Raw genomic sequence first — 21,863 nt, forward strand, 5'->3', positions numbered from 1 at the left:
GCATCTCGTTCAGCATTTAGCCAGATTCTATACTAACCAGCTCCCCAGAGATGGTGACTGCTGGCCCAGACCCCGCACCTAGAGCAGCAAGCTCTGAGAGGCCACGCTCCCCAAGCACTTCCAACATGAACCTGGGGAGGGTTTTTTTCTCAGCGTGGAGCACTCAAGACCATTAATAAAAAATATCAGATAATAAAAATATCAAGTCTTCTGCCTCCTAGACCAAGGCCCTCTGCCTCATCCAGGTGACCTTGGAAGAGTGAAGAGATTCAAAGCACAGGTTGAGTGACAGCTTTTGCTTTGGCTCTTAAGATTGAGCCTTAAAGAATAGCACCCTTCGTCTTCACTCCAGTACACACTATGGAAATCTGACTAGTGTGTGGCATGAGACTCCCTGTGTGGGTGCCACAGTGGGTAAGATGGCACACTTAGTAGACAAAAAATGCAGGGCAAGGGCTGGAGTTGTGGCTCAGTGGTAGAGCACCCGTCTAGCATGTGTGAGGCCCTGGGTTTGATCCTCAGCACCACATAAATAAATAAAGGTATTGTGTCCAACTACTAGAAGAAAAAAAATGCAGGGCAATTGGCACCAGCCATTATGATGATGGAAAGGGGCTCTGGAATCAGAAGGCCCGGGTTCAGATCCAGCTCCACCATGTATCAGCAGGTGAATTTGAAAAGTGTCTCAATTTCTCTGTGCTTTAGTTTCCTCAATTATAAAATGGAGATAATGATCTTAACCTCATAGAAGTTTTGAATTTGATGAGCAAGAACGGATAGTTACAACAGGATCTGACCAAAAAAAAAAAAAAAAAAAAGTGCCAGCTGTTGTTACCAGTGGCCCTTGAAGCCATCACATACCCCCTCCCTGCTGCAGATGGAGCCCAGGGTCATGCATGCTAGGCAAGCACTCTACCACTGAGTCACACCCCCAGCCCCTCTCCTACATCCTCATCCCAACCTGTTAGCAGCCTGACCTTGGCACAATCTCTCCACTCTGCTGATCTCTGAAAGCAAAGACTTGCCTTTTCCTTTTCTCAGTCTTCTCAGCACCTTGTGCAGTGCTTTGAAGTTACTGCTGAATGAATCAAATAAAATGTTCTCCATCAGAAAAAGAGATCCATTGGCAGAAATCACTGTACCCTGAGTCACAGACCCAGGCCTCAGCTGGCATGGGCAGCCCAGCCTTTCCTCAGCCCTCTGGAAGTCATCGGCTTGATTTATTTTTGGATTGTATCTCTAAAATATGTCAAAATAGCTTTTCCTGCACAAAGCGAATGATTCCTACCCCCAGATCTTCAAACCAATCTGAGGCACTGCTGTGGCCCCTTTTGGCACCACATTCTTGGAGCATGTGGAGGAGGAAGCATTGAAAAGCACATTTGTTAAAGTTGGAATTTGTTGCCATCAAGCACTTTTGAGAGCCTGGTTGCCTGTAGAATGGGTTCTCACTCCAGGAAAATGCTGGGGCAGCGGATGTTCTAGTAATACTCTAGACAGAAACAAAAGTGCAGGGGAAGAAAACATGATAGGGTCTCCAGGTTGACTTGATCCGATTGAGAAACTGGATCCCATTTGTACTTCCAAACTGATCGTTCAAGTAACCAAAACCACAGCCAGCCAGTTGTAGCAAGGTCTGTAGCAAGTATGAGGCCTTTGTGCACCCTCAGGAAATCACGATACCTCTGAAACTTGGTGTCCTCATTCATCAAGCCAAGATTTGAACTAGGCCTCTTTGGCCCCAGGTCTAAATCCAGGTCAATCATAAAGTTTCCTTCAGCTGCTGTCTCCATTTAGCATGCTATTTGGGAAATGGGCCACTAGAGGCCACTATGAATACGGTTTAGCCTCACAGCTTCTTCAAAAGGCAGAAGCCTGCCAAGGTTTTTCATGATTTTCCTAAGCCAGGCCTGCCGCCCCTTGGATGTGAAAATCCAGCAACTGCTCAGATTGTGAGAGACTAGAATGGAGATGTGAGCCTGGCACTGGAACCTATGGAAACACTGTTGGCACAGATCCATCAGCCCTCTGTCCTGTCTATTGGACTAGGTGGAGGAGAAGCCCTCCTTCCAAGTGTGGTAAGGTTGGAGGATCCCTGAGACCAGGGCCTGGTCCTGTAGCCGGCTTTATAAAGAGCAGGAACCCTAAAGGAAAAGAGAAAGTGTCTCATGGTTTGCAGATAACTCCTATTTTTCTCTTATTCCCCCAAACCAACTACTGACATCATTACACTTATTTCTGGATGAGCAAACAGGACCAAGACCACAAAGAATGAATGAATGGATGGAGCAGTGGGCCCAGGGTCTGCATGGCTAATAAAAGGCAGGACTAGAACTTGGGGACTTTTGATTACAAGGTTAGCTCTTTGTTATCTCCATCTTTGTCATAAGAGAAAGATGAGGAAATGAAAAAGAATCTTGTAGCAGGGCAAGGTCACAACCTGAGTTGTCCAACCTGACTGCTCCCCTGGAGCATTCTCAGGCCTGGCTGGCCAGGAGGCCCCAGCCTCAGCTGTCTGGAAGAGGGTTCCCAGCAGAGCCCAACCAGGGGAGGAAGGGGCCCACAGGACCCTAATCAGTGTGTTTATTGGGTCATAACTATTAACCTCAGCACTCAGCTCTTCTCACAAAAATCACTTTTCTCTCTGTGAGAATCTGGCCACGACTCCATTAAGAGCTGCCGCCCCATAGACCTCGAACAGCAGGAGTGGCAGGGGAGGAGAGAGGACTAATATTTCTACTTCCTTATTATCCTGACAAGGAAAATGACCATATCATATCCACTGTATAGAAAAATCCCCCAAGGGAAAGGAAATCCAAAGTTTGCAATTGTCTTTTTGGCAATATTTAGTTCTGAGAGAAAATGTTCCCTCTGTGCCTCCCTTCCTTGATTGTTTTTCTTTTTGTGATACTGGGGATTGAACTCAGGGATACTTTATCACTGAGGTAAATCCTAGGCTCTTTTTTATATTATTTATTTTTTTGTACCAGGGATGAACCCACGGGTGCTTAACCACTAAGCCACACCCCCAGCCCTTTTAAAAATATTTTTATTTAGAGACAGGGTCTCCCTGAGTTGCTTAGGGCCTCACTAAGTTGCTGAGGCTGGCTTTGAACTCAGAATCCTTCTACCTCAGGCTCCCAAGCTACTGGGATTACAGGCGCCTGCCACAGTGCCTGGCCCTTTTTATTTTTATTTATTTTTAAATTTTTTTAGTAGTAAATGGACAGAATACCTTTATTTTATTTGTTTTTGTGTGGTGCTGGGGATCGAACCTAGCACATGCTAGGCAAGCTCTCAATCACTGAGCCACAACCCTGGCCCTTTGCTATTTTTATTTTCTCACTAAGTTGTAGAGGCTGGCCTCTAACTTGCAATCCTCCTGCCTCATTCTCTTGAGAGTTGCTAGGATTACAGGCTTGCACCATCTGAAGGCTGCATATTCCTCTTTAACAGTATGTATGATGCTGTGTATGAGCCAGCAAGAGCAGGGAAGGGACTTGGGTCTGAGGACTTAGGAGGGCCAGCACCTTACTGCATTATTCCATTTAACACCCACCCCCCACCCCCCACAGCCATGAAGAAGGCAGCGCAATGCCCATTTCACAGAGGAAGGCTCCTCGTCCCTTGGCTGGGCCTTGGCAGGCTGAGCTTCAGTCACGGGGTCTGCTTTGTCCCCCTGCCACTCTAAACTCCCACTGGGATGGTTTCCTTACTGTTCCTTGCCCCCTCCTCCCTATAGCTCAAAGCTTACAGAAACTGATTTTCAAGTCAGATCTGGTCACTGCCTGACTCTCCCCAGCCTTTGTTATTCCATCTATAGAATGAAAGGGCCAGACTCATTCTAACCCCCTCTGGTCGAAACTTCTATGATTTATGATGGTATTTGTCTTCCAAGGAGCTACAGGCACATTCTATCTACCTAGAATCTCATCCCAACTCTTGGTAGGTTGGTACAATGAGTTTATTATCCCCAGTGTGTGTGTATGGCACTGGGGATTGAACCCAGGACCTTGGCACACGCTAAGCCAGTACTCTACCACTGAGCTACAATGCCTGGCCCTAATAGCCCACTTTTTAAGCTGGGGAACCTCAGAACAGATGCAGTGAGACAGCCTGGCGAGAGCTCTGCATTCCTCCTCCAGGCAGGCCAGCACCTTGGAGGGGCTGTCAGCAGCAGCTCCTGGAGCCTGACACCTGAGCCTCTTCCAGCTCTGATAGAATTATCAGAGAACTGGGGAACAAATACTTCCCGTAATCGGGGCAACTGTTCTTAGCCAGAGGTGGAGGAGGCAGGCTGTGAAGTGTGTCTGATGAGCTCCTCTCTGGTGCAAGGCCAGAGCTAATAAACCCAGGGAAATCACACAGGCAGCTGGAGATGCGAGCAGGCACGCTCCAGGGCAGGGCCATGGGGACCTCAGCTTCCACAAAGCCAGCCTCGTGGCATTTCATGCACGTTTCAGTTACCTTCGGCAGTCAGGCAAGCAAATACAGGCAGCTTGGCATGAAAATGAATTTAGAGCTTAAAAAAATGAGCCTTTCATCCTTGGTGGCCACAGGAGATGCTGAGGAGCAGTGGTGACAGAGAATTAGGGCTGGGGTGAAATGACAGTCCCCCCACACATACACACCATCATCTAAGGGAAGGATTGCAGAGTCCTGCAGCCCAGGTAGAACCTCAGGCAGGCACCTGGCTCAGGGGAGAGATGGATGAGTTTCAGGAACGCAATTGGTTAAGAGGCCCACACCTCACCTGGGCCTGAGCATGCCAATCAGGAGGGATTTTGAGGCTGGCAGTTAGGGAGGGGCCTCATTTGCTTTTAAGCTTCTGAAGAAATCTGAGGACTCATTTCCCATTTCCTTAGATGCTCAAACAAGAGGAAATGGACTTACATGGACTGGAGAGAGAGTGCAGGAGGCCCAAGAGCCCACTGGCTGAGTGGGGTGTGATATATTCACATCAAATTAGGGGCTGGGGATATAACTCCATGGTCAAGCACTTGCCCAGCATGCACAAGGCCCTGGGGTCAATCCCCAGCAGCACAGGAGGAAAGGAAGGAAAACTAAATCCAGCAACAAAATAGGGAGGCTGAGGCTAGGAAAGATGGGGGCTGAAGGACCAGGTAAGAAGGCCCAGACCCTGCCTGCAGGTTATACCCCTGCTGAGGGGGAAAGGAGAGAAAACATCTGGACAGATGAGAAACTCATTCAGATTGGAGGAATCTAGGCTAGATTCTTGGAAGAGATGGCACCTAAAAGATGGGTAGAATTTGGACCAGGCAGAGAGGATAGGCCTAGGGCAACCAAGCTGGTTGATCTAAAGCCTGATGATGGCAGGGATGGGAAAATGGAGGGTCACTTTGGCTTTGATTGCCAGAGGCCCGGTGAAGGCACATTCATGTCAATCAACGAAAAGTCAAGGTGACCATCTCTCCTTGAAGGACTTGAAGTAAAGAAGGAAGGCTCCTTTATACTCTAATTCCCACCCCAGCACTTACAAACTTTTGTTGCCAAGCCCCGTGTATCGTCCAAACAACCCTGGTGAATTGCTGTCCCTCTCTTGGTCTCCGTTTCCAGATTGAGGTGAGCTGGACTTCTTTTAAAGTCCTTTGCATCACTGAGATCTGTAATTCATGACTAATAATAAATACCAAGCTAAAAACTGGATTAAATTGTAAGGCTTGGGGGGATGGCAGGCTGTGATGTCTATGCTCAGAGTGAAAAGTGGAAGATCAAGGCTCAGAGCACAGACCCCCCTGGCACTGAATATGCCCGTCAGACTTGTGAGGCAGAGACTGGAGGCTCCTGGTGAGGGCCCTGCCTGGGGCTTGGAGCAGAGGCATGCATCCCTGAGAGCCGCGGAGGAGCCTGGGTGGCATCTGAAGACAGGGGCTTGGGGCCCACATGGTCTGAGGTTTGCGTCCTTTCTCCACTTAACTGTGTGAGTTTGGGCAAGTTAGTTGTCCGCAGGGCAAGTTAAGTTACTGAACCATTTTGGACCGGTTCCCTCATATGAAAAAATGCAGCAAATACCACTCATTCTTCTATGGCTTTCCCAGAACATTAACTCAAAATGGGGTCCCTAATTCCTAACTGGACTGAGCTCCTAAAAAGGCTGGGCCTTCCTCACCCCTCTACCCTAGTAATGAGCTGGCACAGCAGGAGACACAGATCGGGTTGGGCGGGGGTGGGGGGGATAAGGTTTGTTAAATGGACAACAGCAGCATCGCAGGGTTCTATGGGGATTCAATGTCCGATGGCTGTTAAATTCTTACTGCAGAGCTAATCGCATGGCAGGTCCCCCATAAATAAGATAAATACATCAGAATCCCTGTCCCCCCTGAGGTATTGGCCAGGAGGCCCAGGGAAACCGATAGTTGCCAAACAAGGATTCAATAGCTTAATTCATAATCAATGCCAAATAAATGTCTGCTGGGTGGAGGGTCGATGAGATGTGTGTGGTGACGGAGACCCAGGCCCTGTCCCCACTGGGGGGCAGAGGCTGAGGGGCCTCATGAAGGCCTATGTTTCCAGGGGTAAGAGTGGACTCCTCATTGAGCCATTTGACAAATCAGGCCCCTGCTATGTGTTATCTGTGTGCTGTCCCAGGGGCTGTGGGCACAGCAGTGACAGATGAAGCCCGTCTGTCTCCAGGAAAACCGACAAGAAGACTCCTGTGAGAAAAGCGCAGGAGGCCCAGGGGATGGGGTGGCCAGGTACGAGACGTTAGGCGGGGTGCCAGGGAAGCCTCCATGAGGTGGGGGCATTTGGGGAGAGGTCCAAGGGACCCAGGGGAGACTCCCAGCCTAGGGGAACAGCAGGTACAAAGGCCCTGAGAGGAACCTGCAGGCACGGTGAAGAGGCCGTGTGGCTGGAATGGAGTCGCTGAGGGGAAAAGAGGAGGTGGGAGCGGGATGGGAAGAGCCTGTGGCCCATTCCTTTTACCACAGAGGGAGATGAGAGCCAGGGGAGGGTCTTGGGCCGAGGAGAGACACATCCTGACTTTAGCTTAAGTGCCCCCTTCTTGTTGTGAAGGTTCCCCTCTCTAGACTGCAGCGGCAGGTAGGCCTCGCTCTGCTGGAGAAGCCCCCAAGCCTGGGAGGAAGAGAAGCACGGGACGGGGAAGAGCAGGGCCCAGGGACCCTGGGGCAGGGGAGGGTTGTGTGGGTCCTAGGGAGAAGGGCCACTAGGCCAGCAGCAGGAGAGCCTGGCTTCCCTTTGCTCAGATGAACACAGACTGAGCTAGCTGGACTGACCCGGGGAGGGCCGCGGGGATGGGGAGGATGGTGGGCATCAGGGAGGCTGCTGCCCCTCCAGGAGGAGAGAGGGTGGGGGGCGTGGAGAACCCCAAGGCTCCTTCTTGTCTCTACCCAACAGAACGTGGCTTCTTCTGAAACAGGCCTTCACTGTCTTGTGTACTTGACCTTGCTGTTATTAGTGGAGTTTCTAATCGAAGAATCAGTGACCTTGAATCCATCACTCCCCTTCACTCAGCTTTTTAGCAAAAGAAGGGGTTTAACCTGGATGGTCTCCCACCAAGTCCCTTCTAGGATTTCTATTAATGGATGGAATCAGACACTGCATCTCCCCTCCCCCTTTAGTGCTCTGGTGGTTTCAATTTCTGTCATGTCCTCTGTCTTTACTTCTTTCCCTGCGGCTGCCATGTACAGTGGTGCAGGGTGTTTACCGTGTAAGTGCACCCAGTGAAGGGGCCAGTGGGGCCTCAAGTCCAGTCCACACTCTGCCCAGTAAGTCATGTGTCTTACCTGACTCAAGGCTGTATTTATCCAGAGCCTTTTTCTAGTTTGCTCTAAGGTGTGGTATAGGTGGCCCCCACTTCCCTGCCCCTTGCATGCTCCCACTTCCACTCTTGCACGTCCATCATCTCCTCCAGCGGGGCAGATGGGAGGGCCTGGGGGGAGGGGGCAGCAGCTGCCTCTTCTGAGAGGAGCTCTGCCCCCAAAGCCCGCCGTGCTTTTCCTCTCCTTATCGATGCTGTGAGTTGCCTCTCAAAATTGCTCTGCCGTCATTAACACCAAAGATTAGGTCAGATGAGAGCGTGTCTGCAGTCTTGGATGGCAAAGGCAAACCGCTGATGCTGATTATTCCAGATCTTCTGGGCATGGCCCATTCCGTGCTTGCAGTTCTTAATCAGAGGGATGAGCCTCAGTTACGTGGGGGGTGGACCAGGGGCCAAGTCTGGCTGCCAGGCCCAGACAGCATGTCTGCAGCACCTGCTGGCCTGCCTGCCTGCTAGCTCGGACGTCACAGGTGACCACAGTTACTTGGCACTATCATCTCTCAGAGGAGAGATAGCCCATCCAATGGCAATGCCCATTACAATCCATTTGAGCAAGTCTGGGAGCATCAGTCCCTGGGCCTGGTCAGCAAGTTTTATTTCTGGGGCTCACTCATTGGGCATGAACCGGGGGGATGCTTTTAGACTCTTCTCCTTCAGGGTCCCTTCTGAAAAGGCTGAACCAGGCTGTGACCCTGTGGCATGGCCACTTGCCTCCTATTCTACCTCCACCAACCCTCCACCTTCTTCTCAGCTACACCGAGATCCCCAAGCATAGCTCTCTGGCCCATAATCATGCTGGTGTCCCGCAGGAATGCCTGCTCAGCCGCATCCTGTGGGCAGAAGTTCATGGTCAGGGCCTGGTCCATCCCTTCAGCTTTCACCTTTAACACCGCATTGGGCTCCAGCCCCAGCACCTGCCAGCACCTTTGTTTCTTTGCCTGAGGTTTTCTCTGGCTTCTGGAGCCTGAATTGCCATTCGGTGCTTGTCAGGCCAGAAGGGCCTGGAAATCGATGCCCTCCAGAAGCAACCCTCGGCCTCTGAGCCAATGGCAGGCTCCCCCACCCCTCGGTGGGTAGTTTGAGGCATGTCCCACGATCTCCTCAGTGGGAATGAGGGCAGCTTCTTCTGGCTGCTGCCCTCCCCATCTCCCCACCACACTCCCCACATAGCGTCTCCTTAGCCTCCCCAGTAAACTCCTCCCTGTCAACCTTGGTTTCAGGGGCTACTTCTGGGGCAAATTAAGACAGCATCCTCAATGGCCATCTCAATACCTCCTGTCTGCAGTTTCCCTGTGCCTGCCCTTGTTCTGGCGCCTGGAGGGCTGTCAGTCACTCTCCTCTGTTCCCAGGACCCTTTATGCCAACCTCAGCAGCTCTCCTCAGGCCATACTGTGGTTTACCTGTCTGCATGTCCTAGGCCCCCACAAACCTGGGACCTCTTAAGGCCAGATACTTTGTTCTTTCTGCTTTTTTATTCTCTGGATCTAGAACAGCACCTAGCACAAAGCAGATGCCCAATATAGTTTTCTTGTTTTGCCAAAGAGCCAGCAAAAGTAAAAGGAGTGGAGTGACAGATACATTCTACTCTTTCTAGAAAGAAACCCTTGGGTTGCTACTCCAAATGCTATCACTTTACAAGGCTGCTTGGTAGAACTTTAATCTCACCTCTCACCTGCTCAACAACTTGTAATGGCTCCCCGTTATTCCCCTACCCCCCAAGGACTTCATTTCATGTGTGACTTTAAGACCTTCCATCATCCAGCCCATCCTAAAATGCCTCTTACCCAGTGTCAGGCTTTGGTCTCACTGCCTGGGTTCAGCCAGTTCCCAGCTAAGTGATCATGGCAAGTGACTTAGCCTCTCTGAACACTAGTTTCCTTATTTATAAAGTGTGCATAATGATAGTAATTTTGAGAATTTAAAAATCACACACGGTCCTTATGAATAATCTACCAACCACTGAACTATACACTTTCAGATGGTGATTTATGGAATATGAATAATATCTTTTTTAAAACAAATTAAGCATGATGTCTGGCCCAGTTCTTTAAAAATTAAATGGTGGTGATCATTGCTAACAATACTTCCCAAGTGGCCTTGCAGCAGGCCAGGTCCACAGCAGGTGCTCAGTAAATACTCACGGAATAAATGGAGAGCAAATTCCACAAGGACATTCTGAGCATTTGTCTATGTTAGGTATGTGGGGGGTGGGAACACAGAGATTCAGATCTGGCGTTATTTCATCCCGGAAGAAAAGAAGTGTGGTGTTTTAAATAAGGAGAGAAGGTTAACACTGCCCTGGACAGGGTTGGAAGTAGCCCTGGGGCTGACAACATGCACGAGAGAAGGCATGGCTACCTAATGGCTGTTTACTTCCAGGCACCTGGTGTTTCTTCTTCAACCAATCATTTGCAGGGTTGTATGGTTGTGTGTGTGCGCGTGCGCTGAGGATTGAATCCAGGGACACTTTACCGTTGAGTTGAGCCCCAGTCCTTTTTAATTTTTTATTTTGAGACAGAGTCTCACTAAATTGCTTGGAGCCCGGCTAAATTTGAAGCTGGCCTCAAACTTGGGATCCTCCTGCCTCAGCCTCTTGAGTCACTGGGATTACAGGCGAATGCCGCCACCACTGTCAGTGCAGAATGCTGTTTTAAAATATGTTCATAACAAGTTTTGACAAATTGCTTAAAAATATTTTTCTGTTTTTGTGTAACTCTATTAACGATGTCAAATAAAAAATTAATTATTCTAAGAAAATAGAACGCACTGGAATGAAAACTTCACATTATGCTATGCTGTAAATTCTGGTCTATTATTATGTAGAATAATAATTTTTTAAAATATATAGATAACATTGTGTACCTAGCCTGATGTTGTGGCACATGCCTTTAATCCCAGGCACTCGGGAGGTTGAGGCAGGAGGACCTCAAGTTGGGGGCCAGCTTGAGCAATTTAGCCACACCCTGTCTAAAAAATAATAAACAGGTCTAGGGATGTAGCTCAGAGGTACAGCACCCCTGGGTTCAGTTCCCACTATTAACAAAAGAAAAGAAAAACAAGCAAAAGACCAACTCCACCACTACACTGTATTCCTACTGGTGGTTCAAACTGAATTTTGTAGTTTACTCTGGATTTTGTTTTAAATTTAAAATCAATAAAAACTTCAAAAAAAAAATAGATCTAAAAAGGAAGCAAAAGAACTTGAATATTCTCTGTGGAGGAAGAGTCGCAGGCCCAAATCCAAAAGTGAAGTCTCCTGACCCACCTTCTCCCTCCTGCCCTGGGAATTCCCATCGCCTTTGTCCCTCTCTGTCCCAGGTGGCAGAACAGCAGAGTTGAGTAAACAAAAAACACTTGTCCCAGCCCCAAGAACGCGTTCTTATCTTATACCCTGGCTGTCTAGATGTATTCTGCTCATTTTCTATTCTGGCTCTATCTGATGTGTTGACTTCAAACAGGATATGGGCGCGTCCCGCACTCTGGCCGCCAAACGCAGGTCCAGAGGCTCCACGCTTCGCGGTCCAGGCTCAGACTTTTGGCCTCCTGTGCATCAGGTTTGGACAACGTGGGGCGGCGGGTGCGGAAGTGGAGCTCCATGTTAGCAGAGCTTAGACAGGCTGAGGAGGGGCCGCGGGTGGATTTTGTGAGGCAAGACTACGTGCGCAGTCTCCAAGAGACGCCTCAGCGCTACAACCCCAGACCCGGGAGGGCGGGCTGGAGACCGCTAGAGGCTCTGCAGGGCAGGGGGCTGCTGAAAGGTGCTCCAACTCTGTGGTTCTCTAGGGCAGGTCCTGGAGCCCCGCCCCCCCCCCTTACTCGGTGCAGGCCCTTACTCGGTGCTGGTTGCATTGAAGCCCGTGGAGCTCAGGCCATCCTCCTAGTCTGGTGGCAGAAGCTTCTAGACCCGGGGGCTGGCACGGCCGTGTGGTCACGACGGGCGGGGGAGGAGGAGGGCGCTGGCGCGCGGCTTAGGTGGCTGACTCCGCGAGGCCAGAACCGGAGGGAACCCGAGGAGGGAAGGGGAAGCACCTAGGAACCGACCCAGGGCCAAAAGGCCCTAACTGGGAAATCGAGGTGCCCTCTCCCGGCACTGGGGTCGCCACCCTCCCTGCCCAGTAGAAAGTAAGTCCGCTTCTGGGAGAGACCCTGTAACCCGACCCCCTCTATGCACACATTCCCCTCACCCCGCCACCTGTCCTGCCACCTGTCCTGCCTAGACCTTTTTCAAACAGGTGCCCCGTGGTTCACAAGCCCCTCTCCCTCCCCCAGTGCGGAGACCCTTGACCAGGATGGAGGACGGCGCAGAGGAAGACGCGCGCACCTGGAACCATCTCTGGCTGTTGCTACCCTTGTCCCAGGATCGGGAGCCGCGTCCCCACGCCCACCACGCACACATACACACACAGACTCACCCGCTCACACGCACTCAACACCGCGCGCAGACCCCGCCCGCGGCCCCGCCCCGGCCCCTGCGGGCGGCCCCTCCGGCGCTCGCGGCCCCGGCACGCAGCCCGCCCTGGGTGGCGGGAGGCGGCGGCTTCGGGCAGATTTGATTTTCCCGCAGTCCGGGCGCCCCGGAGCCGGAGCCCCAGCCGAGGAGGTGGCGCTCACCGCCGCGTCCCAGCCCCGCCGCCGCCCGCGCCGAGACCCAGGGAGAGGCGGCGCAGTCCGGGCGCTCGGGGCTCTGCGCTGCCCGCGCCCTGCCACCCCCGCCGCCCTCACCCCCTCCCGCGCCTCGGTCCCCCACAACCCTCTCCCGGGCTCCTGCACCCCTTCTACCCCCGCCCACAGCCGCACGCCCCGCTGCCCGCGCCCCTGTCTACGACTCCGCTCGTCCCTCCCGGTGCCCTCTCCCCGGAGCCCCTCTCCGTCTCTCCCCGCTGCGCCCCAGCTCCCCAGGCTCCTGGCCCCTCTCCGCTGGGCCCCCAGCCTCGTCGCAGCGTCACCCGCGCCCCCTCTTCTCCCCGCGGCCCCCGCTCCCTCCGCCCCCCTCCCTCTCTCACTTCCCACGCCCCCTCTTCGCGCTCCTCTCCGCCCCTGGCCGCCCAGCCCCGGCTCCGGAGTTGGGGGAGAGCCCAGGGCTCCAGTCGCTCCGGAGGAGGCGTGAATCGCGCAGGAATTGACTAATTTGGGGTGGGGGGTGCGGTGGGTGATGGAGCAGCCTGAGGACATGGCGTCGCTGAGCGAGTTCGACTCCTTGGCGGGCAGCATCCCGGCCACCAAGGTGGAGATCACCGTGTCCTGCAGGTGAGCCGCCCGCTGGCCGGGTCCCCCTGCCCCGCCCCTGGACCAGAGCCCCGCGGCCCCTGCCGCTCTGACCCTCTTATCTCCTAGAGCCCCTTTCCCAGAGTGTCCTCGCCTCCAGGACGCCCCCCACCCCATCCCACCCCACGGGGGTCCGTCAAGAGCCCCTGCCTAGCTGCGGGTGGCGACAGCAGAATGGGAAGCCCGGCTGGGGTCATAGCCCGGAAAGTTTGCACTCCAGGCTGTTGCTTCGAGGACTGCGGGAAGAGACAGGAACAGGGGTCTAGGCACCAGAGCAGGGGAGGGGAGATGCAGCAGGGTCCCCGCTTGCTATCTCTGATCAACACCTCCATAAATGGAGAAGGGAGAGACTTGCCCCATTCCTCACAGGCATGCCAACCTTCCCCATTCTTTGCCCTCTTCTCTCCTCTCCTCCGGTGCTGCTCAGCATCCTTATCTTCTCTCCCCACCTCCTCACGGTCCTAGAACTCGGGATTCCAAAGCCTTCCTTCACCTCCAACAACAGGAAAAAGGATCAGATTGACTCATTCATACTGAGGTGTGGATAATCCATAGCAACTTGAAGTGACACCATTAAAAAAAAAAAAGCAAAACAAAATAATAACTTGGGTCAGAAACCTTAAACCAAAGGCTCGGAACACCGCTGGTGAAATTTTAGAATGAGCAGGAGAGGAGTATTTTTGTGGACTACAACCCCCAAATCCTCAAGTCATGTCACACAGGATTTGTGGTAACTTCCTTAAGAGCTGGCTTCTTATAGTTGTGGAGGTGGCTGCCCCAGGCAGTAAGAGGGTAGAGGTGGAGAAGGGGAGATTTTTCCCTGACGCAGCCCTTTTGTGATTGGCCTAGAGTCACTGCCTTGCTGGGACTGAGGGGTACTGTGGCTCAGGCATAGCCCTTCTTGAGGTTCCTCCAGTGAGGCATCCCCACCCCCAGTAACCAATGGTATGTGGAGCCCTTGTTCCAAATCACCCATCCCATCTTCTTCTAGGTCACTTTTTGGCCAGAGTGTCCCTCACCCTCCTTGTGACCCCCCCCCCCCCCCCCCCGCCCTACAAAGTTGAGATATCGATTGGGGCATTGTAGGTAGAGCCAGAGACACTGGTCTGGGTCTTGAAAGAGGGAAGGACTTGGGGGACTTTCTCCTGAAGGCTAGAAGTTGAGGGCAAGTGAAGGCTGGTGGGGTAGAACGGCAGCACCCCCACAGCCAGACCCTCCAGGGGCTGCTGTGATAGCTTCCAGATGCCCCCACCGCCTGCCACAGGGCTGTCGGAATCATCTCCCAGGGCCATTTGCCTCTTGCCATTGCTGTGCTGGAAGATTCCAAATGGCCCATGAGCTCCAGTCTCACCTCCTCAACCTTAAACAGGCCCTCCGACTCCTGCCCCTGCTGCACCCCTCGGCCTTCAATCAGCCCCTTGCCTCAGAGTCCTCTTGAGATCCTTCCTGTCTCCGGGCCTTAGAACAGACTTCACTCCTCCTTCGTGTCCCCGACTCTGAAGAGCCCAGCCTTGTGCTCTCACTTCCAGGCTCCTCTCACCCGTGAGACACCCAGCTCAAATCACTGCCTTCTGTGTTACCTGGGCCCTGGTATTCAGTCCTGGCCCAGGGTCAGTCATACGTAGTGGGCATCTCAAGTGTGCAGATTTATCCCATCTCTAGCAAAGCATCTTCCTGAGCATTGGAAGGCAGGGATTCCCAGGCTGTATCAGCCACTTGGAACCCGCCACCCTAGCGGAGAGGAAAGGAGGCAGAAGACAGGTGATAATGTGCTCACAGAGTCACATCTTGTAATGGAACCTCTGATTCCCTGCTAGGGACAAACTTCAAGCCTCCGTTTCCCCATTTGTCCCGTCTGTATGTTCATGGAGAAACCTTGCTCACAAAGGCAGCTCGTTGCTTAGGACAGTGCCTGGCACATAGTAAGCCCAAGTACTGTTGGTGGGATTAACTGGCAGGAATGGAGGATCAAGATGCACCCAGCATGGCGCACCGTGGTGCTCAGTGAGTAGCTACAAAGATTACTCAAGGTGATGACATTTGGTCCCCGCTGCTTGCTCTCTGCAAGTGGAGGTGTCCAGAGGATGCCAGTCTCTTGCATAAGAAGTACCTGGAGATGCATCTGAGTCCCTGCAGGTTGTGGTTCTAGGGTTCATCCAGTGTCTATTCCCTCTTAGGGGACATGATCTGTCAGCCTGAGGAGGGCCTGACCTGGGCCCTACCCCTGCTCTCTAAAAAGAGAGTGGGAACGTGGATTTTGGTGAGGAGAGATAAGGAGAGAGGAGTCATTTGGAACAGAGGATAGGCAAAAAAAAAAAAATCAATCTTGGTGGACTTTGAAATTGTAGATCATCTCTTTGCTTTACCAGGGACCAACTCTCCAGGTTCCAGAATGGAGAGAGACAGACAGACAGACATAGGAAGAGGAAATGGAGGGTGGGGGGGAGGGAGAGATGCATGGGTGGACTTCTCTAGCATATTCTTTACTCTGTGGCCACCAGTTAAAGGGTCAAGTCCCACTTCTCTGCGCCCTGTGTTCAGCATCAGTGGGACCCAGGAGAGGAGGCTACGGGATACCGCTGTGTGAGCATCTAGGTGACACATGCTGGAAGGCAGGGAGCAGTAGGAGAGGCAGAGGGGCTGGTGGGTGAGAACTCCAGGGGTTCAGAATGGGCATCTGGAGAGACGGTGTTTCAGGGATGGTGTGAGTTGTCATCTCTGGCGCCCAGGGATCTCCTGTGTTCCCTTCTCTCTGCGCTCCATATAAATTCCTGCCCACCCCCACCCCAGCCCCAGGAGCTTTCTGCTTAGTGCCAAGAGGAGGCACTGGCAGTGCCTGTCCCAGGGCGCCCCAGCTAAGCAATGCTACCTGGTATGGAGACTCATTCTGAGCCCTAGCACGGAGCCACCACCGTGAGGCAGGCCAAGTCTTTGCCGAAGGCAGATGACACTGCGGGATAGACTGGTTTGGGCCTTTGCTTCAGGCAGAGTACCTCCTGGATTCAGCTTCTAGTTCACCCCCAAACAATGATTTTTTTCAACTTTGGTTTACTCTGGGTTGAAGATTAGAAAACCTTTGGTTGTTTGACACAGTGATTAAAAATGTGCGTCCAGGCTGGGAGTGGTGGTTCACACCTGTAATCCCAGCGGCTCTAAGGTAGGAGGATCACAAGTTTGAGGCCAGCCTCAGCAATTTAGCAAGACCCTGAGCAACTTAGTGAAACCCTGTCTCAAGATAAAAAATAAAAAGGGCTGGGGATGGCTCAATGGTTAAGTACTTCTGGGTTCAATCTCTAGTACAAAAAAAAAAAAAGAATGTGGATGCATCTGGGTTCCTCCTGGCTTTGTTCCTGTGGTCCCAGGTGGGCTACTTAGCCTGTCTGTGCCTCCTTTGTAAAGGAAGCATAAATATCAGTTGTGGGGACTCAAGGGTTTATCCATGAATAGTGATTTATGTCCATCTATTTGACACCTCGATAGGTGGGTTCCAAGACTTGCATGGATTCTGGACATTGATCTAGAGATGTTTAGAGGTGGTTTTGGGAGTGGGTACGGCAGATGGTTATGGAACTAGATATCAGCAGACGTTGTGGGAAATGTGACTCTAAAGATCCTTCTTGAGCCCAAAGCTTTTACTTCTCCTGATAGTTCCGAGGCCTTTTCTGGTTTTGTCAGCCACTCTCAGACCCAATTGAAACTTACTTGTCCCTTGTCCATTCCCCAAAGGCCATATTATTTTTGAAGTCTCTGTGCATCCTGAACCAGCATATTAATATGTTAGTTTAAAAAACCGATTTGCATAGGGCATGGTGGCGCACACCTGTAATCTTAATGGCTTGGGAGGCTGAGGCAGGAGGGTCATGAGTTCAAAGCCAGCCTCAGCAGCAGCAAGACACTAAGCAACTCAGGGAGACCTTGTCTCTAAACAAAAAAAATACAAAATAGGGCTGGGGATGTGGCTCAGTGGTTGCGTGCCTCTGTGTTCAAACTCTGGTACGCCCCCCCAAAAAAGAATGATTTGCTCCCTCCCCCATACTGATCATTAAACCCAGGGTACTCTACCACTGAGCTTCAGCCCTAGCCCCCAACCCCTCTTTTTTATTGTTGTTGTGCTGGGGATCGAACCCAGGGCCTTGTGCATGTGAGGCAAGCACTCTACTAGCTGAGCGGTATCCCAGCCCAGTCCCTCTTTTTTAGTCAGGGTCTTACCAAGTTGCCCAGGCTGGCCTTGAACTTGCCATCCTCCTGCCTTAGTTTCTGGGTAGCTGGAATTACAGGCATGTGCCACCCTGCCTGGCCAATTTGCATTTTTTTAATGTAACAGGAAACTTTTGCACCTGGACTGGGTCCTTCTAGAGAAGCAATGCCCAGTGCCACATGGTGGGCTCCTGAGCCCCAGGGAAGGGAAGAGGGGCAGGCCAGGGGCAGCCTGGTCACACAGCTCAGCTGGTGTCTCTCACACAGCTGCTCTGTCCCCACCGCTGGTATGGGCTGATGGGCAGCTGCTGTCTCTGCCCCAGAGATACATTTGCTGTCTGGCAGGTTGGAGTTTGGCTGCCTTGGGGCCCAAGAGGCGGCCAAGCTTGGGGGCTGCGTCAGCGGGAATCTACTCTGTTTTCTTCTGGCAGGCAAGGGGAGGGGGCATTGGATGGAGGGGCCTGGGGACATTGCAGCAGCTGTCAAAGCCAGCTGGAAGAAAAAGGTCCATTGAACCACTGACTACGCCAAGGCTCTCGTGTGGTGGAGCCCGGGGAATAGTGACAGCAGGGCTTATGGAGTGCTCACTACCAGCGAGGCACCGCCCGGCTTTATGGTGCTGAACTGTGTGCAGTTGCCTGTGCCCAGCTTGTTCTGACCGTCTCGAGTGGCAATTTCATATGGTGCAAAGTAAGATCATTGTATTAGTTTTCATTTGCTGCAGAACAAATGACCATAAACCCAGTGGCTTAAAACAACAGGGAATTCTTACCTCCTGGGTTCTGTGGGTCCCAAATGCCGGCTCAGTCCAGCTCTGGGCCTCGTGGCTGATGGGAGGCTGCGGTATGGCTGCGGTCTCAACCAGGATATGGGGTCCTTTTCCAAGCTCACCAGTTAGCAGAATTCACCTCCTTGCAATTGTGAGATTGAAGTCCTGTTCCCTTGCTGGTTATTGGACCAGAGCGACTGTCGAGGCTGCCCTTAGATACTGCCAAGTACCCCCCACCTTTTTTGGGGGGTCCTGGGGATGGAACCCAGGTTGCTTTACCACTGAGCTACATCCCTAGCCCTTTTTTTAAATAGCCCTTTTTATTTTTTATTTTGAGATATGATCAAACTGAGTCACTGAGGCTGACCTCCAACTTGCAGTCCTCCTGCCTCAGACTTTGGAGTCTCTGGGATCACGGCATGCATCACGGCACCTGGCACCAAGTACCTGTTGTACAATGTGACAGCTTACTTCCTCCCAGCCCGGGGGACTCTGCAGTCGGCCACAGGGCAAGCATCAAATCACCTTTCCTATGTCATAACCCAGTCACCTGAGCGACTGTCCCAAGTCCTGCCCACACTGGAGAGGAGAGGATGATGCAGGCATGTTCATGGGGAGCAGGAATTTGGGGGGACACATTCATTGCCCACCACAGCTACTGTGTCTTTTTAACCTCACAACAGTCCTAAGAGAGAGAGCTGTAGTTCTCTTTCTGCCGATTAGGGAATCAAGGCTGAGAGAAGTTAAGGTTTGGAGAAGGGGATCCAAATTCAGTTCTCAGACTTCAAAGCCCTGAGGGCTTCCCGGGTTGGGGGATTTAGGGGCCAGCGATGTAGGCGTGATCAAGAGGAAGCGGTTTCCCCCAGGGATAGGAGATAGGAGAGGCCCTCCTTGCTCAGGGGAGCCTCTGGCTCTGTGAGGCAGACCCAGAACCTAGAAATCCTCACGGGGCAGAGACCAGAGAAAGCCACAGGATAGAGCCCGCCCCTTGGGGCATCCAGACCCTGTGATGGTAGCTTGCCATGTCTCCCCTCCCTGCTCAGGTCCAAGGTCACTGATGGACAGGACCCACCAGTGGGATAGATGGTCGGAGCAAGCGGGGATATGAGCTGGAAAGTTCAGAAAGGGGTCGGGTTCAGTTAGAGAAGCTTCCGCTGTGGATAACGCAATCTGACTGAGAGGTTTGGACCTGAGATATATTTGTTTTTCGTAGATCACAATGATTTCAGAGGTACGTATCTGAGGGCTGGTTTGTCACTTGGCCATGGAGGACTCAACTATCATTCTGCTGTGCTATCGACCGAATAGTGGGCCTCACTGTTACACATTGACTGCCCCTGTGCTGGGCATTGCAGTCATATCCAGAGATAGGAAGCAAGACATGGTGCCGAAGGTTTCTCTGAAAAGTTGTTTTTATCTGAAAAGCGCAGTTCCTCCCAAAATCTCTTAGCAGGCTTTCTATTTCAGTGCCCAAAGTGGGGTCCGTGTCCACACGTAGACTGAAGACAAGGGTCTGCCTTCCCTGGCTTACCACCGTCTCCATCAGCTCTGAACCAGTGTCATTTCTGTTAGCAGGAACAGGTAGGGAGTGCTTGCTGGATGGGCAGCCTTGGCTTCCAGCACAGAGAGGCTTTCCAAATGGCTCTGCAGGCTGCCTGAGCTCCCAGGAGCTAACAGGAGCCTGGGGCTGGCGTCCTGGGGGACTGGCTCCTCAGTTTCCGCAGTTGGCCTCAGGTGACAGCACTGATTCTTCAAGTGTAGTTGGGCTGAAACCCTCTTCCTTTCTATTCAGGCAAGACAAGCAGGCTGTGTGCTGCGGAACACCTCAGGCGCCTCTGTCCCTGCCATCTCCTCTGCTGGCCCAGCCCAGCACCCTGAAGGCGTCATGCAGGACACTGACAGCCAGCTCATTTCCCAGCATCCCTTCTCTGAGACCTCCCACCTCAGTCTCTGCAAAATGGCAGAGAATCCTGGTCCTGCCCACACCCTCTGGGATCCTTACAGAGATACAAAGAGATTAAGTTTGTGGAGTTTCACATAAACTAGACAATGCCAAATAAGCTTCCTAGTGACAGCAGGTATCAGTAACTGCACACTGCAGACTCGCTGGTTCACCTGATGATGGATGCCGATCTGTGTTTGCCATCCAGCGTCCTTCAGTACCAGACACAGTTCCAAGTGCTGGGAATGTAGTCATGAACAAGAAGATAGACTCTTTCCCCCCACAGAACTCACACGGAGGTGGAACATAAATACCCATTTCTTATTAAGCAGCCAGGCACGGTGGTGCATACCTGTAATCCCAGCAAGTGGGGAGGCTGAGACAGGAGGATTGCGAGTTTGAGGCCAGCCTTGGCAATTTAATGAGACCTTGTCTCAAAATAAAAGTGAGAAAGGCGGGGGATGTAGCCCAGTGGTTAAAGCACCCCTGGCTTCAATCCCTGGTACCATAAAGGGAAAAAATCTTAATAATTAAATAATGTTTGATGGGGAAGGGTTCTTAAGTTCATTGCTGTTGGTGATGCTTTAGACAGGACAGACAGGTGCCATTTGAGCTTAGAACCAAAGGGAAGATCTAGAGAAAAGGTGATTTGGGTAGGGAGAACATCAAGTGCAAAAGCCCTGGGGCAGAAAAAAACTTAATATGCTTGCAAAATTACGGGGAGCCTATTGTGACTGGAACAGTGTGAGCAGTGGGGGACAGAGGAGAATGAGGTCGGAAAGGAATAGGGGATGCAGATCATGACCTTTCAATTATCAGGCATTTCATTTATTATTCCAACAGCATTAGGGGTTCTGATTAACCTTTAAAGAAACTGCTCTGGAGAGGAGCGTGCTTCCTGCATTTCTGTTTTGAGCCACTGGCGTCCCGTTCACTCCCCGAGGCCCCCCTGGATGAGGAGCTCGCCGGGGGCGGAGCAGCTTGTCCAGGGTGGCAGAGTTCCCGCCCACTGGCCTCGTGGTGATTCCAACTTGGGCACCTCTGGGGCCGGAGCGCGCGCCCTTCCCTGGGAGAGCCTGGGCCCCAGTCTGGGAGGGATGGTCACTGCGGTAGTTAATGAAAACCCAGAAAGGGGGCTCCCTCAGCTCGGCCCTGGGAACTGCTCTCCAGCCCTCGGCAGGTGGATTGGCCGGAGACCGTGCACCGTGCATGTGGGTGAGGAGCCACCTGGAGGATCTGGAAGGGGCGCAGGCCGTGCGGGGAGACCGGGACCACGGCCCTCTCCTCACAGCCCCCTTCCTGGCCCCTGGGATTACTCCTGCCTGTCCGGGAGCAGGGGCCCTGGGCAGCAGCTCCTGAGGGTGGGGCAGGACACAGGGCCAGGAGGCGCTTCTGCCCTCTGCTTTTTGGCAATGCGTGTCTCCTGGGGCACCTCCAAGGGTCTCGAGCTTCAGAGTTCAGATCTGTCCTGCCTGGGGAACAGGAGTGGCACCTGCTCCCTGGCATTGATATGTAGGGGAAACAGGGTGTCACGGAGGACTTGGCACCAACGGTGTGTGACATTCACCGGTCCTCTGTCCACCCCGTTTGCTGTTAAGTTGCTCCATAGAGAAGTGGGGTAATGCTGGTGGGCCCCTCAGGCCTGGGGGTCTCTGTAGGGTGTGTCACAATTCCTGTTTCTGCCTGACCTGTCCCCAGTCTGCTATCCGAAAGAAAGGCTGTGCCTCCCAATGGGCAGTGGTGGGCAAGGGCACAGGAGGCTCAGTTCCTGCCCCAGCTGGGCACTAGGGAGCACCAAGGGGTGATCATGGGACTTCCCTAGCTGCCGCATTTCTCTTCCACAGGCCTTCACTGAGCACTTACTGTATGCTAGGAGAAGACTGTTGATC

At 52.6% G+C, this 21,863-nt stretch overlaps 1 protein-coding gene and 1 non-coding gene across 3 annotated transcripts in view; both read left to right on the forward strand.

Moving 5' to 3' along the window:
- The first annotated feature begins 10,065 nt into the window (after positions 1–10,065).
- On the forward strand, positions 10,066–10,188 carry LOC114099435 (U6atac minor spliceosomal RNA). The gene has a single exon (XR_003583896.1). It is a non-coding gene; the product is annotated as a U6atac minor spliceosomal RNA (small nuclear RNA).
- Positions 10,189–12,466: 2,278 nt separating this feature from the next.
- Cpne5 (copine 5) overlaps positions 12,467–21,863 on the forward strand; it is an 88,580-nt gene continuing 79,183 nt past the window's right edge. Inside the window, exon 1 of one of the 2 annotated variants that reach the window (XM_034636749.2) lies at positions 12,467–13,048. In XM_034636749.2, coding sequence (XP_034492640.1) covers positions 12,954–13,048 — 95 coding nt within the window. In that variant the 5' untranslated portion in view covers positions 12,467–12,953. The remainder of the gene's footprint in view (positions 13,049–21,863) is intronic. The other variant, XM_027943744.3, reaches the window with a different exon arrangement.

This window comes from Marmota flaviventris, chromosome 6 (assembly GCF_047511675.1).
Source record: "Marmota flaviventris isolate mMarFla1 chromosome 6, mMarFla1.hap1, whole genome shotgun sequence".
Classification (NCBI taxonomy): Eukaryota; Metazoa; Chordata; class Mammalia; order Rodentia; family Sciuridae; genus Marmota; species Marmota flaviventris.